The sequence below is a fragment of the Ammospiza caudacuta genome, chromosome 5 (assembly GCF_027887145.1).
Source record: "Ammospiza caudacuta isolate bAmmCau1 chromosome 5, bAmmCau1.pri, whole genome shotgun sequence".
NCBI lineage: Eukaryota > Metazoa > Chordata > Aves > Passeriformes > Passerellidae > Ammospiza > Ammospiza caudacuta.
Genome location: NC_080597.1, coordinates 31,310,197 through 31,325,697, shown reverse-complemented (window position 1 = coordinate 31,325,697; position 15,501 = coordinate 31,310,197). Strand labels below are relative to the sequence as shown.

General features: G+C 48.3%; 1 protein-coding gene across 1 annotated transcript; it reads right to left on the bottom strand.

Moving 5' to 3' along the window:
- Window positions 1-4,378: 4,378 nt before the first annotated feature.
- LOC131558292 (uncharacterized) lies at window positions 4,379-9,784 on the bottom strand. The gene is made up of 5 exons (XM_058805937.1): window positions 9,607-9,784; window positions 7,802-7,990; window positions 6,661-6,796; window positions 4,894-5,067; window positions 4,379-4,595 (listed from the first exon to the last, which is right to left on the bottom strand). The coding sequence occupies exons 1-5, from the start codon at window positions 9,782-9,784 to the stop codon at window positions 4,379-4,381; spliced, it is 894 nt and encodes a 297-aa protein (XP_058661920.1).
- Window positions 9,785-15,501: the final 5,717 nt, after the last annotated feature.

Genomic DNA, 15,501 nt, shown 5'->3' with positions numbered 1-15,501 from the left:
TGTGGTCATCTGTTCCAGCTGAATGCAGATGTAAGGGCTTGTGCTCCTTCCTCTTTGCCCTTATCTCAGCATTTTTTTCCTTCTTTGGGATGTTCAACTGATAGCCATGCCCAAAGATTCTTAGCTTTTTCGTATATTTGTAGCTTTGCAGATTTTTAAGATACAGTTGTATGGTTTCTAGTACCTTTCCTACCCTCACGTTTTAGAACAGTAAGCTAAACCTTTCTAACACATTCTTGAAATTTTGTTTAGTCTTATTCTTAAAAAGAGAATTTCTGACAAGGATGTCTTGTTTTCCACCAGAACTTGAGACATAACAAGAAATAGGGCATAGAAGGCCTGGGGCTGACCTGAGGGTGGGTTATTGGGGCAACTGTACCTGCTGGATATACTGACTAATTGCACTTGTAAAAATGGTAGGAATCCTTTATCACAGGTGTGTGTATAGCCATATCTGCGCACCGAAAAGCTTTCATTCAAGAATTGCTTTTTATCTTACCTCTCTTAATATTTTTTGGAAAGTTTTTGTCTTTTGATTCCAGGCAGCAATAGGAAGGAGCTCTTGAGTTCTCTTCTCTTAATAGTTGAGACCATAAACAAAGCTTCTAAAGAATAAAAATGTGAAGTATCATCATAGCTTTGGGTTGCAGTGTAAGAAAAGGCATAGCCTCAGGATGCTGTGATCCACATGCAAGAGTACTGTTAATGAGTAAGGTGTTCACCTTCCCTACTTTTCTGGGCTATGCCTTGCCCAAGACACACTGCTGTTATGTTTCTGTGGCAAACTGAGGGCTCTTCAGATGGAAATGGCCATACAAAGTTGTTGCCATACAAGTTCAGGGAGCTGGAGTGACTTGTGGTGCTCAGAATTGCTGCATTGTGAGGGTTTGAGGTGAGTTGGGTGACCTGGCAGCTGCAGATTTGTTACTGGCTTTGCTCATGAACAATACTGGTCTAGGGGGGTCTGATGCAATGCATTAGGTGTGGAAGTCATTTGAACAGAGGTCGCATCACTGCAGAGGAAAACAGTACAGAAAAGTCCTTTTTAATCTAAAATCTGTGGGAGAGTGATCTGCCTGACATCTGATGGTCAGGAGGTTCCATCTCCTACAACTCAGGTGAGTCTTTCAGTGGGATACAGGCATCACATAGTTACTGTTGTCTCCTGAGAAATCTTCATAGATTGCTATTTCTTTTTCCCAGTCCTCAGACTTAAAACTTTGACCAAAATGTGTGTGTTTGAGGTGCATAGAGGGAGAATGAGACTTGCTCAGCTCTTTCCTCTTCCTACCAGCACTTAAAATGTTACTGTAGAAAGCTTGTACTGCCAGAAGGTGGCTGTTGTTTTCAAGGTCACAATGAGTGTGTTTTTATAATTTCATACCTTTAGTATTTGGATGTTACAGGTCCCAGCACTAATCTTGGCCAGATCTCCAGAGAGTCTGAGATCTCTTCTGCCAGTGCTGAACAGTCACAGGAGGCTGGTACACCAGCCTTCACTGGAGAATTTCAAGTTGTGACCAAAGCTTGTTTAGCTCTTTTGAGATAAGCATGCAGGCTGAGGTTTACAGTGTGGAGTCTGAAGGTTAAAATTCTGTTTAAAAAAAGAACCAACTGGGAGTGCTTTGTTCAGACACTCAGCAGAAAGCTACTGCTTGTGAGGTTTGCCTGGGACAGCATGGGCAATGAGTTGGCCTTGCAGCATCTCCATCCCACTTCAGATGGTTTCCTTCAGTTCCAAGGTCCAGCTCTGTGCAGGATATTGAATGTATATAATTTAAATTTAAAAAAAGGTGATATATGTGGTTCAGTGGATGCTGGCTCCAACAGGAACCTCTGTGTAACATGGCAAGAATGCATGGGATTATAGTCTAAGAGCTTTGCTTCTTCCAGTTTGCAAATTACTGGAAGCTTCTATAGAGTTGCTTTCCTCCTCCCTCCTCATTTGGTAAATAAATGCAAACTGTGCTTCTTGTTGCCTCGCTGATGGTGCCTTCATGAGTTGAAGCTGAGTGTGGCTCTTCACACTTTCACTCAGCTCTTGCTGTGCTGGTTCAAGGAGCTGAGGCAAAGACTAAAGGGTAGATAGGGAAACTTGTATAGAGCTGACCTTCCTGCCCTTAGCCCATATTTCTTCCCTTGGTTCTCCTGCTGCTTGAGATGACTTTTGAGGAAGACTGTGTTCTCTTTCTTGCTGGAGAAATTTGGCTAGGACAATGATTTGGGATCAAAGAGTTTTGTTAGGAAGCAGAGTTTGCATGCACACATTAAAAAAAAAGTCAGGAAAATGTTACTCCAAGGAAACTTCAGTTTTGTCAAGTAAATAATTTTTAAAATACCAATTGTATAAAATGCTTGATTCAAGTTGACAATTTTCTCTGTACAAAAACTACTGTGTCAGTTTTTTATTGAAAATGCCAGCTTTTAGTCATGACACTTCATGTGAAGTTGCTGACAAATCAGCAACTTTCTAGACATGTTTGGCAAAAGATTTTTATATCTGCAATATGCATAATTTCAGTTTATAGTGAAAGCAGATGTCAATCTCTAATAGTATATAGCAAAAAAAAAATAAAAAATCACACTTTTGGTTTTCAAGCCTCACTCAGATCCAAGGAAGAACAGAGTCCCAAATGTATTTTTTCAACAAAAATCTCTTTGGAGAGAGAGAAGATTGTAGTGAGGTTTTTTGGATTCATTAAAACATAACAAGGGAGAGGAACAGAGAAAGAAATAGATGGGGAAAGTCTCATTCCCATCCTATTCAATTTTTCTTTTGAACAGTTTACCTTGAAACGGGATTATTCCCCTCCCTGTGCATTAGACTTGGTGGAAGAAGAGGGAGGAGAAGGTAAGGTTAGGATGTGAGCTGAAGGGAAGCTCACAGCAGGTCTTGTTTTCCCTGTCCTTTCTAAGGCATCAGTTGCCTTAAGAGAATGAAAGATATTTTCCTTCTTGTGCAGTTGCTGGTAAATGGCCACTGCCAACATCATCATTTTCCAGGGATCTGTAAATGTTTTACTACCTGCTTCCAGACTTCCCATAGCTTGGTCATGTGAAAAAAAAAAAAAAATACATAGGAGATGAAATTGGAATAGATTCCTTTATTATTAGAAATAGAAAAAAACAGTGTCCCTAGCCCTTATTCCAGGGAAAAGTGGTAGCAGTATCAACATCTACTATCAAACCTCCTCTTATCACAAGGAAGTGCTGCCTTGCATCTTTTTAAGGCTTCTTTCCTTGAAATGCGATGCAAATGTTGACAGAAATGAAGTCAGCAGACTAAAACTCCCAGCCTTTGTAGCAGGACTGTACGAGTGTCACATGTTGGGTCCTCGAGCCAGCAGGGCATTCTGGGGTGCTCCTTCTTACTGCCAGCCCCTCCTCTGGCACCACAGCACCTCTGAGATCCCAGCAGTGTCTCTGCACAGACTGATGTCACAGTACTCACCGAGCCTGTGTGCCCAGAGCGCCTCGGGCACGCTGCAGGGCACAGCTGCGTCCTGGGGTGCAAACAGGGGCTCGGGTGTCCTGGAGTGCCTGGCCAGGCCCTGCATGTGCTCCTGGAGCACGCCCCTGGACTTCCACCCAGGAAATGTTGGACACAAATACAGTGTTATTGCTTTCTGAATGCAATTGATGGTTAGCTCTTTGAGTCCTGCTATGGGTTCTGATACAGGTGATTTGAATTCCTAATGCTGGAAAAAAGAGATGAAAAAACCCCAAGAGTTGGGTTGGGGTTTTTTTCTTTCCTTTCTGCTTTTTTTTTCTTCCAGAGTGGGTGTTGTTCTGTTTGTTTGTTTTCAGATGTGCTAGATTCTTTGTATGAAAGATAAATTAATGTCTTCCCCTTGACTGGCTAGCTCTGCACTCTTGTCAATACATCTTCCAAGTCGAAGACTGTCCGTATAGAAGTGGGAGGATATGGTGACTTCTGAATGCTAACAAAAAAACCCTTTAAGTCTCTATCTATATTCAACTGCAATTAATTGTAAATGCTTCCAGATATCTAATCTCATTCTTTGTTCCTGGTAGCTGTTTACACTTTCAGCCTTTAAAACAGCCCTAAACAGAAAATCAGACTCATGTTCAAAACCTAGAAGTCTATGCATAGACTTTAGGTTAAGCTGAGGCCACTCAGACTTGACTTGAGAAGTTTATAACCCGGAAACTCCTCTTTGAAATGTGCACTGCTGGGCAGGGGAAGGAAATAAAAGGATTATATAAAAAACTGTCTTTCAGCATGAAGTGTCAGGTTTTCTCCATTTGAAAACCCAGGTGCAGTTAATTGGCTCTTCCGAAATGCTTTCCTGAGCTCAAGGAGTTAACAGCGTTAAAAGGGGCGGGGGGGAAGGAAGTGGAATGGCAGTTTAAATTCTCAAACCGGCTTGCCGAAGTTGCCGAAGAGCTTGTGTTCCTCCAGGCCGGCGCAGCCGAGGGGCAGCCGGGGCCCGCGGCCGTGCCGGGGCAGCCGGGGGCCGTGCCGGGGCAGAGGGCAGGGCGGGCCGCTGCCCGGGGCCGGGCCGGGCCGCAGCGGCGCCGGGGCCTCACAGCGCCATCTTCCCGCGGGCACCTCCGGCTGCTGGGCTGCGCTGCTGGGAAAGGCAAGCGGGACAGGCCATGGTAAGGAGACTGCAGCCTACCCAGTGATGCTGAGGCAGGGCAAAGGGAGCCCCGGGCTTCCCTCCCGCTTGGAAAAGAGCAGCGGGTGCAAGGGCTTCGCTGCCGTCGGGGCTGGGTGGGGAGCACGTCAGAGGGTGAAGCAGGGGATTGACTGCTCAAGGACTTGAGCTGTTCTACACTGGCTGCTCCTGCCTGCGGGCAGCCTGCGAGCACCTCGTCCCTGTGTGAGGAGCTTGGGAGGCAGCGGCAGGGGCTGGTGCTGAACCGTACCTGTGGAAAGCCAGGTTATCGCAGCCTGCGAATGCCCCTGGGAACACGGAGCTGGAGACGGCCGACAAGTGGTAATCGCGCCGGTGGTAGTGCTTGAGTCTTCCAAAAGCGTTCCTGCCCCTCTCGGCCGTGGAGGGGCCACGCTTCCGTCCTCTGGCTTTCCTTTGCTGCTGCCTGCCGGGTGGTGAGAGACATGCCATGCAGGTGCTTGCTTTGGGCTCTGTGGTCGGGCTTTTATTTGCTCACACCCTTGGAAGGATCTGGCATGTTTGTATCCTACGGCAGCGCTGTCACCCAATGATTTTACCCCCTTCCTGTGTTCCCAGAGGGAAGGACTGACGCTGTTTCAGCCCTGCAGATAAGGGCTGCACCACTCAGGGAAGAGCAGGCCTGTGGGGAGAGGTGTGCTTGGTGCCTGTTGAACGACTGAGATGCTCTCTCTTGCTTGCAGGGATTTTTTTTTTTTCTCCTTTTCCTTGTGAACTTCTGCTAATGAGTCAGGCTCTTGGTTAAGGTGTATTCCTAGCTGCATGGTCCCTGTTACTGTAATCCTTTGCCCAGGATACAAAAGAGGCCTTGCTGGACTGTAGTGTATGCCAGGCAAACTGGGCGCTGCTGCTGCTGAGATGATTCTCTATGGCTGTGGTCCTGCTACCTCTGTTTGCCCAGTCCTACTTCCCACCCAGCTTTTGGTGACTTTTCTCCCAGCTATTTCCAGAGAAGAGTGCTCCTCCTTTCCCTCCCCAGCCCTGGGCTGTGCACTCAACTTAGCCTCAGAAGAGTGATATTCCTATTAACCATCCTCCACCTACTGTCTGTTCCCTTCTTCCTCTGATAATGAGGAGCTTTTTGTAGATCACCAGGCCCATAGAATCATAGAACAATAAAGTGACCCCACTGCAAGGAGCAGGGACACCTTCAACTAGATCAAGTTGCTCAGAACTCCATCCAGTCTGACCTTGAATATTTTCAGGGATGGGGCATCTGTAGCCTCTCTGGGCAACTTGTTCCAGTGTTTTACCACCCTCATTGTAAACCCCATTTTCTTTATATTTAGCCTTACCCAATCCTCTTTCACTTTAAAATAATTGCCCCTTGTCCTATCATAAGAGGCCCTGCTAAAAAGCTTGTACCCCTGTTTCTTGTAGGGTCCCATCAAGTACTGCAAGGCTGCTGTAAGATCTTCCCGGAGTTTTTGCTGCTGCCTGAATGCCAACTCTCACAGCCTTTCTCATAGAAGTGCTCCAGCCCTCTGATCAGCTTTGTGGCCTCCTCTGGGCCTTACTCACAGGTCCACATCTCTCTTTAGGGACCCCAGAGCTGGATGGAGCACTCCAGCTGGGGGTCTCACTGGAGCAGAGCAGAAGGGTAGAATCCCCTCCCTCACGCTGCTTTGGATGCAGCCCAGGATACAATTGGCTTTAAGGGCTGGGAGTGCCTTTGCTGGGTCATGTCCAGCCCCTCATCCACCTGCACCCCCAAGTCCTTCTCACAGGGCTGCTCTCCATCTGTGCATCTCCCAGACTGTACCAATACCAGGGGTTGCCCTGACCCGGGTGCTGCACATTGCACTTGGTCTCGTTAAACCTATGCTTGATAGTTCCAGATGTGTGAGCAGGAGGGTTGTGAAAGGGCACAGGCGGGTCTCGAGTGTCCCGAGTGGGCACAGCCCGCGTGTCTCAGCAGATGGCAGCAGCGACACTCCCTCAGCTGCCGCTCGCTCCCGCCGAGCCCGCCGCGCCGCTCCCGCCCCGCCTCCGTACTCACCCGCCGCGGCTCTTCCTCGCCCTGTCCCGCCAGCAGCACACGGCGAAGGAGACGGACAGTGCCAGGATGACGGCTCCGCTCAGCAGCGAGGCGGCCACCGCCATGCGGGACCCGGTGCCCGAGGGCTGCGCGGCGGCTGCGGGCAAGGGCCGAGAGCGGGGCCGGGCTAAGGGAGCCACCCTTGCTCCGGCCGCCGTCCCCCGTGCAGGTAACCCCGAAGGGACGTTCCAGAGAATGTTTAATGATAACCATTATAAAACCTCATGGTGATGCCAGCCGGCTCAATACACCAGAGAGTTGATGAAAAAAACCCCGTATTAATACATCATATTTTTTCAGATAATTAATATAAAATAATCACACGGGGCAGAAAATAGAAAGCATTTGATGTGTCTTGCATAAAGCATAAAGGTAGTAGACGTTAAGCCCTAAAAGTAGAAAGGAAAAAGGTTAAACAGGAAAAGTAGGAAAAAATTTAAATGTGATAAAGTTAAAAAAGGGGGGAAAGTTTAAAAGGGAGAAAAGTTAAAAAGGAAAAAACGTTGAAAATGTAAAAAAGAAAAATTTAAAAGGGGGAAAGAAAACAGCTAAAAAGGGGGGAAAAGTTAAAATGTTAAAAGAAAAGTTAAAAAGTATTAAGGAGAGTCACTTGCAACTGGCACGTGCTCAGCATGTACGGGTTACTGAGAAGTTCAGTTTTCCTCCTGCTGGGAAGGCTCTGGCAGTGCCCTGGGCTCCCTGTGCCTGGCCCAGGGGTCAGGTGTCAGCCGGTGCCCGGGTTTGACCCGGCCTGGTGACCTGAGCAGCAGCTGCTGGCAATGAGGGAGGCTCTGGTTCTCTGCTGAGCTGATCTCAGGTGCATTCACCCCTGGCACCCCCTGCCTCCTGCAGCTCCTGAAACGCTGCTGCAGTGCTGCTGCTGGGGCAGGCACTTCAGCGGTGCTGGCCACAACCGACTGGGTCAAACTGGATCTTCTTTGTCCCCGTTTGGGGTGGCCGGGTCACCCCACCTCCTGCTGCCCCCGCTGCCTTGGTCAGAGCGAGGAAGGGCCCGTGTGGGGGCCGGTGCTGCCCCTCCCCACCCGAGTTAGCTCCCCCCGGGAGCGGGGCAGGGGCCGCGTCCCGCCCGAGAGCTCCTTACCCTGGCACTGGGGCGGGGCGTGGCTCCAGGATGAGGTGCTGTCCTGGCGGAGGCAGGCGAGCCTCTGGCTGCCCACCAGCTGGTATCCCTCCTGGCACCAGTACACCAGCACCGAGCCCGGGGACACGCCGGAGCCTCTGTCCACGTAGTAGTATCCATGGCGTGGCGGGGGGAGAGCTGGGCATGGCACTGGGGGAGAAGGGGACGTGTTAAGTGTAGGTGGTGACAAAGGTCCCCCCAGTGACGCTGTGGAAAGGGCTGCTAATCTCCTGTGTCACTCCTGCAAGCCTCTGGGACATTGTTGTTTGGTTTTTTGTTGTTTGGTAGTTTGGGTTCTTTTTTTTTTGTTTTGTGGTTGTTTTTTTTTTTTTTTTTTTTTTCATGTGTGTGGTTTTTTGCATAGTCCAAAAGAAATACCTTAGAAAGTCTAGCAGCTTTATCTGGAAAATAAGCTTTTCAGTTGCAGACTCTCCAGTGTGAGCAGCTACTGAACAGCAGATGTGAGACTGGAAAGGTGCAGGCTGGGGAGAGTACATAGAGAGCAATTTTTAGGAGGGAAAGGAAGAGAATGTTTTTTTATAACACAATATTCTGGGAGAATATTGTTGGTTGGAACTTAAAACAAAGAAATATTACTCTCTGCTAGACAGAGAGACTTTTTTTCTTCCCAGCCTTTAGTTTGTAACTCACAGCTATTCAGAGCTACTTAATTATTCTGCTTAGGCCATCTCTTTTGCATTGCACTAATACCTAGGGAGAGCCAAAAGTTAGGCTCCAAAAAGAATGGCAGTCCTACCATGTGCTTGCCAACCCCCCCACCTGGATATTCTACCACGAGGCCAAGAAGGTGTGGTAGCAGGCATCATGGGTATCAATAGCCTAAATTAAAGGAAAATACTCTGATCAACTCTAATTTAACCAAGCTTAAAACCTGCAGGCAGAAATGTGTTTTATCTAGCTTAGGGGTAACTTCTGTGGGGAATTCAAGTGGAATAGTAAAGCTAATGTGAGAGAAAGGTCTGGTTTCCCTCTGCTTTTACTGAGATGGTGTAGGCTTCTAGTCCAGTGGAGCTGATAAGAAACAAATGAGGCTGAGTAAGATCAGACTTTCTCTAATTTCAGCAGTGCTGTTAACAGATGTCTGTATGAGTTAATTCAGCAGTGCCTGGGAGGCTGCTGAGTGCCTGGACTGGATCTGTTTATGATTACATTGTCCAGCAGTGGTTGTTATGACCTTTGCCAATAGTCACCATGGTTTGGAGCATGACATGGGCTCTCTGAGCTGCTGCCAGCCCTGGGTGGGTGGTCATCCCACAGCAGCCCTGAGGCCATGTCTCACTCACTGGGGAATGGTGTGTGCTTTGCCCTGGAAAGTGGATTAAAGAAAAATAATCACCCTCAGCAGTTGGAGATTATTTGTGCTTTTTAAAAAAAATCTCTATTTCTTCCCAAGGGTTGCAGCTCAGTCTCTAGGGGTAGGGATGTGTTCAGTGCTCCCACACCCTGAGCAGACAGCTGGTCCATCATCATATGCATGGATGTTATCGTGGAGGGGGACTTTTTACTGTCAAAGGAAAACATTAAGTGTCGACTTTCCTCCCTGTGCCTCCTGACTGCTTCTGGTGCGACACATCTCTCCCATATCACGGAAGCCTTGCGGTCCCTGTGCATGCCCTGGGAGTGCCGCTGTGTCTGACGAGAGAAGCACCATCATGCCCTCACACCGCATCCCTGCGCCCTTCCCGCTGGCTCCGAGGGCCCCAGGCAGCCCGCAGAGGGAGAGGGGGGATCGCTCATTTCAGTACCTGAGATGTTGCTCTGCGCCTCCGTCTCGTTGGCAGCGGCTCTGGGCAGCCCCTTTCTGACGTGTCCTGCGCCGAGCGAGGCGGTCCCGGGCCCAGCAGCATCGCTCCAGGCAAAGCTCAGGCAGCTCCAGGGCAGCAGGCAAAGGACGATGCATTTCCCGAGCCCGTGTCCCGTCATGGTCGGGGAAACGCGGCACCATTGGGTGCCTGGCCGCCCCGAGCGCCTGCGGTTCCCCTTGGCGTCTGAGCAGCGATCAGCTGGGCTCTTAGTGCATTAAGCCCTGAGCAGCAAAGCTAGCAGCCGGCACTCGCCTCTCCTCCGTGTCGGCACAAGCCCTGCGTCCCTGCTCCTAGCACTGCCAGCCTTGCTCTCACCTCCAGAGCCCCACGGGGAAGGAAAACAGGTGTGGGAAAGGGAGTGAGAAAGAGCAAAGCCTTAGGATCCATCCTTTACAGCCCCTGTCTGCGGAAACTGGCTGTTAACATCTCTCCAGGTGCTGGAGCTGCACATCAGGAACCCTCCTCCTCCTCCATCTGCCAAAATCCATGTTTGAGCTCACTGCTGAGACTCTTATGCTGCAGACCCTCCTGTGCTTGTCTCATCCTTCCTGCCAGAACCTAGGGCTGATTTTCTGTCAGTGGCAGTGCAGTGGGATATGAGCCACGGGAATCAAAAGGGTTTCATAGCAGCAATTCTGCTGGCTTTGCCACTATGAGAACTGCAGAGAAATCTGTTTTTCCTTTTCCTTTTCTCTGCTTGGCGTCTCTCTGCCTGTCATTTCAGGCTCTGATGTTTTACAGGTGGAGGGGCTGTAGTAGCAATCAGCTCTTGCCTCCTGGAATGTATGTTGCTCTCACCTACCCCACCTGCCTGCTCACTTGTGTACACCCATGAAGAGAAAAGGTGCTCCATGGTGCCTGAGTGCTTGGGAGCCAGGTGTTTTGGAGCAGCAATGCCTTTGTGCCAGGGCTCTCCCTAGCAGCCAGCAGAGCACCTGTGTGACCAGCAGGATTTTGGGGTGACTTTTGGAGCATCCCCTCCTGTAGCTCTCTTCTCTCCTCCTTGCACCCCCTGGAGCTCCCCTGGCTATGTGGGTCTCCTTTGCCCCTCCTGTACTGCATCCTTGCCTGTCCTGGGACTCACTGCAGGTATAAGGGTTAGAGGCTGTTACTCACTAATAACATTGGCACAAATACAGCCTTGCATGGAGATGGGTCAGTTTTTGTTCATTTCCCTTTTTCTATCTGTGGCCTTTAGCTGTAGCCATTGTGCTGAGCTGCCCCAGTGGGTTCTGAGGGGGGGAATGTTGCCTTGGACGTGTGAGCAGCTTCTATTTCTAAAACCCAGCAGTGGCCTTACCATCTTAGTGTGATTTACTGTAGTGCATAAAGGAGAAATAAAAAGGTCAGATAGGATCGAGCTCTTGTCACATCCCATCCCAACACAGAGATGTAGATGAGGGCATCTGCTGAGTGGAAGGGAGTTGTGGGGCCAGGCAGTGGCTGGACCTGGCTTGCCTTCCTCCCCAGATGGGACCTGCTCTTGCTCCCACCTGGAGTAGTTCAGCAGTACTCTGGCCCTCCTTGCACTTGCAGAGAGGTTTCTTGTAACCTCCATGAGGTTTTGGATGTGGGAACACCTTAATCCATCTCTCAGTCCTTTTTTTGTTGTTGTTGTTTTGGCTGGGCCGGTATTTCTGGGTTTCTCTCCAAGCGATTTTTTTGATTTCTTAGGAAAACCTGTTTCAACCTCCCATGGCTCCTAATGATCTTGCTTAGAAACTACTTTCATTTCTTCACTTTTCCGGTTAATCCTTCTTAAGCAGTGACCTTTCCTTGGTTTCCCCTGGAGAGCAGACCAAGGAGGTATGTTCCTCCCTGTCTCGGTGAATATTGCTGGTTTCTTGGGAGTTTTTAGTTTTTCCTTTTTTTTTTTTTTTTTTTTTTTTTTTTTTTTCCTCTATCTGACTGCTGGGATTTTGCTGTTTGCTCGTGCAGTAAAGGTAAAAGCTGTGAGGCAGGCTGGACTGTGTGACCGTGTAGCGCTGTCACAGAGGATCCTGCCTTGGGGCATGCCCCGGGTCAAATCCCGTGGTCTCCTGGCAGCTGGAAGCTGGAGCGCAGGGAGCCCCCTGGGCTCTGGGAATACATCTGCCTGGACAGGACCGACCCTGAAGTGCTCCCTCTATTGAGCCTGGAATCTGTGCACCTTCTCCTGCCGGGGTTTACGGGCTGGTCCCCCCCGCTGCCGATGCCTGGGGACGGTGGGAAGAGCCCGAGGCAGTGCCCATCCCCGCTGCTGGATGCGCCCCGGTGCGCTCCAACATCCAGCATCGGCCCAGCACATGGCAGGAGCGTGGCCTTCAGCCCGGCTGGGCAGCAGCACGGCTTGGCACCCGTGCCGGGGAGCGACCAGCTCAGCAAAACCCCGAGACACAATGACCACGCTTGTGCTCAAAGTGCCGAGTGGGTGACATGGATTAACCCTTTGCTAATGCTCTTAAGAGCTAGCCTGCGGCTGAGGGAGATAAAGGGGCTTGTTATTGCAAAATCAGTATCCTGCTGGAGTGGGATTTCAGTGCTGTTCCCAGTTCCTGCTTTCCAGAGGCAGACATCTGCATCGAGCACCAGGCTGTTCCTGCAGGGAGTGAGCCTGGGCTCAGGAGAGGAGCATGTCCATGCCCCAGGTCAGTCCTTAGCTTGTGAGGAAGGCTAAGAGGAAGGAGCAGCTAGTGGGGAAGCTGTCATGGCCACAGGGCTGCGCTCTCCTAGCTCCACAGTCTTTGCTGTAGTTGTCCACCTCTGCTGTATATTCCCCGTGGGTGATCTCCTTCCAGGGCTGCTTCTCCATCACAGCAGCCTGCAAGGCAATGCTCAGCTGATGGTTTTCAAAGCTGGATCAAATGTCTCTTGTGTTTGCACTCAGATCTCCCTGCTGGCTGGTGGGGATGCACTGAGGGTAAAGCTTTCCTGAACCAGAAAGCTTTTTCTCTACCTTCTCTTGTGCCCCTTTGAACCTTTTAAATCTTCCCTCTGCAAAAGCGTCCCTCTCCCACACTCCCACTACTGAATTCTGAACTACAGAGGAGTTGTGGATGCCCAGAGAAATTGTGAATGCTCCATCCCAGGAAGTGTTCAAGATTGGCTTGCATGGGTTTGAAGCAGCCTGACCTAATGAAAGTCTTCCCTGTCATGGCAGGGGGCTTGGAACTAGGTAATGCTTAAGGTCCCTTCCAACTCAAACTACTCTATGATTCAATGAACACACAGGTACTAATTTCAGGTCAGTGACCATGGTAATCCTCTTTGCTTGCAGAAGGTTTTGCAGACAGGACATAGAGATGTAACTAAATTAGTAATTGTAAGTCACTTGCTTAGCTCTCTTGCTAGTCCATCCTTCATGCAAGCCAACCAGGGCTGGAGCTGTGGAAGAACAAACTGTTCTGCAGAAAGATTATTGCAGTATTTGGTGTTTTGTTGGGTTTTTTTGCACAAAGTCTTCATGACATGCCTCTTCTATACTGCACCACTTTTATTTCATAGCCCTGAGTTCCCTTTAGACACACCTTTGTTCAGCCCCAGGAGCTGGGATTCAGTGCCACAGGTTTGGGAGAGCACTGTGGATGAACCTGCTCTCTCAGCAGGGCTTGGCACACCTCAGCGAGTCTGCACCTCCCCGGGTTAGATGTGCACAGCCCTGCATGGAGGGATGCCTCTCCTTCAGCTTTAGACATCTTCACCTGTGCCAGTCACTCTTGGTTGGTTCATAATTTGGGAAAGAATATGGTGCTAATAATACCAAGGCTGTGGGCTCAATCCCTGTATGGGCCATTTACTTAAGAGTTGGACTCGGTGATGCTTGTGGGTCCCTTCTAATTCAGAATACTCTGGGAATCTATCCCACTTGGGACTCCAATTTTAAGGTGCACTGGAAGTTTTGGAGGTAGTCACTGAAGGCAAAGGGAGTTCCTGTATCAGTGCTTGCATTGCAGAGGCATAAAATTTGAGTTATGCCACCTCAGGGGCATAAACTGAGCCAATCTTTACTGTAATGAGGACCTGGCCAGGTCACTTGACTGACAGCAAGAGATATGCCAGACACACAAGTCTAAAGCAATCTGTATTATATTTGTTTGTTTTCTTTCCTAAAACATTATGAGTAACTTAAAAAGGTGTGTACTTGCTGATTTATACTTAAAAATCATTTGTATGTCATCATGACTGTCATCAATAATCAGTAGTTCACAACATTGCTGTTCAAACATGCATTTTTGCTAATTGAATAATACCTTGTTCTGGAAAAAACCTCACAATGTAATAATTTATTGATAATCCTGTTATAGATACTTAAATATGCACATAAATGTGCATGTATACATTATGTATACAAATATTTGCATGTACATAGAGACTTCCTACTTTTCTTACTTATTTCCAAAGGCAGGATATTCCAGGCTGGGGCATTTCACATGGACCCCATAAATTTTTACTTTGACATATACATTGTGCTATTTCATAACCTTCATCCAGATTCCAGATTATTAACCTTCTGTTGACCAGAGGTGGGTATTGTTAAACTCTTCATTCCTAACAGGCTTAATGTTCAGGCTTTTGGCTATGTAGGACTTCCTTCATGTGTTTTTTATTACAATCTATAACCTCTTGGTACTCTAAAAAGTGTATGTTTTGCACTGCATTTTCCCAGGGGGGGAATCTGGTTTTCTGCCCAGCTTTTTTTGAGGAAAAGGATTGATGTTGTTATTATCATTTTGTTCTTCTCATCCTGTTCACTTAATACTCTTTTGTGTGGGCAGTACCACATGCTAGTCTAGGTGACACAGGTGTTGTTATGCATCCTGGTCTTTTGGATGTTAAACAAGTTTAAATTGTTTAAGAAGCCCTGGTTACTGAATGCCTGGGTCTCATCTGAATACAAGGTTATGGCAGGACTGAGGAGTCATTGAACAGATGCTGGGCTGAAATTAACAGGTATTTTTATAAAAATAAAAATTTACTGAGAAGATAGACTAGCCCCAGAGGAATATTGTGCTACTCTAGTCAAGAACTAGATGATCTTTAAGGTCTCTTCCAACCAAGCCCTTTCTGAGTCTATGATTCTATGACCTTCCAGGTCTTTTCTAACACAAACTATCCTATGATTCAGTGATTTTGATGTCTTAGAATTTATCTGTCCAGCAGGATGTAACTTCACTGATAGTGTTTAGAGCAATGTTGTCCTATCCTGTAATGCAGTCCTGGTCTCAAGAGAAGATCTGAGAATACCAAAGCTCTACAGAAGGAATAGGGACAGGAGTTTATTTCAGTTCCACTGCATCCTTCAAGGAAACCAGGAGATAAAAGTGTAGGTGATAACATGCCCCCCTCTGAAGGAGTTCTTTGCAATTGAAGCTCACTGCCTTAGGAAGCCATTAAATTAAATAGAATTTGATCTAAGTAGGGGTAGGGTGGCTGGAATGGTTTGATGGAGCATTAACACCATTAGCAACTTTAAGAAAAGGGTAACTATGCTTTGGCCATCTGATGGTCATGAGCTAGGATGCTTAGCTGCATAGGGATAATCAGATGACCTGAAGTCATCTTTTTTCAATCTTATGTTTTCTATCCCTCTTTGGTGGCATGTTCTGATACTTGTGTGAAAGGAGAAGCCACTGTCTCAGTGTTCCAGGAGTCAGTCACACCCACACCACACATCCCTCCAAGATTACACCAGCAGAGACCAAAATCCATCACAGTAAGCAGCTCCATCAGCCAGTGAGTGTTCCTTTCCTCATCACACACACACACACACACACACACACACATACATATGCTCTCAGGTGCACTTCTTCCTCATTTGGACTCAACCATAATTTTCCTACAAAAGAGTCTCAGGCA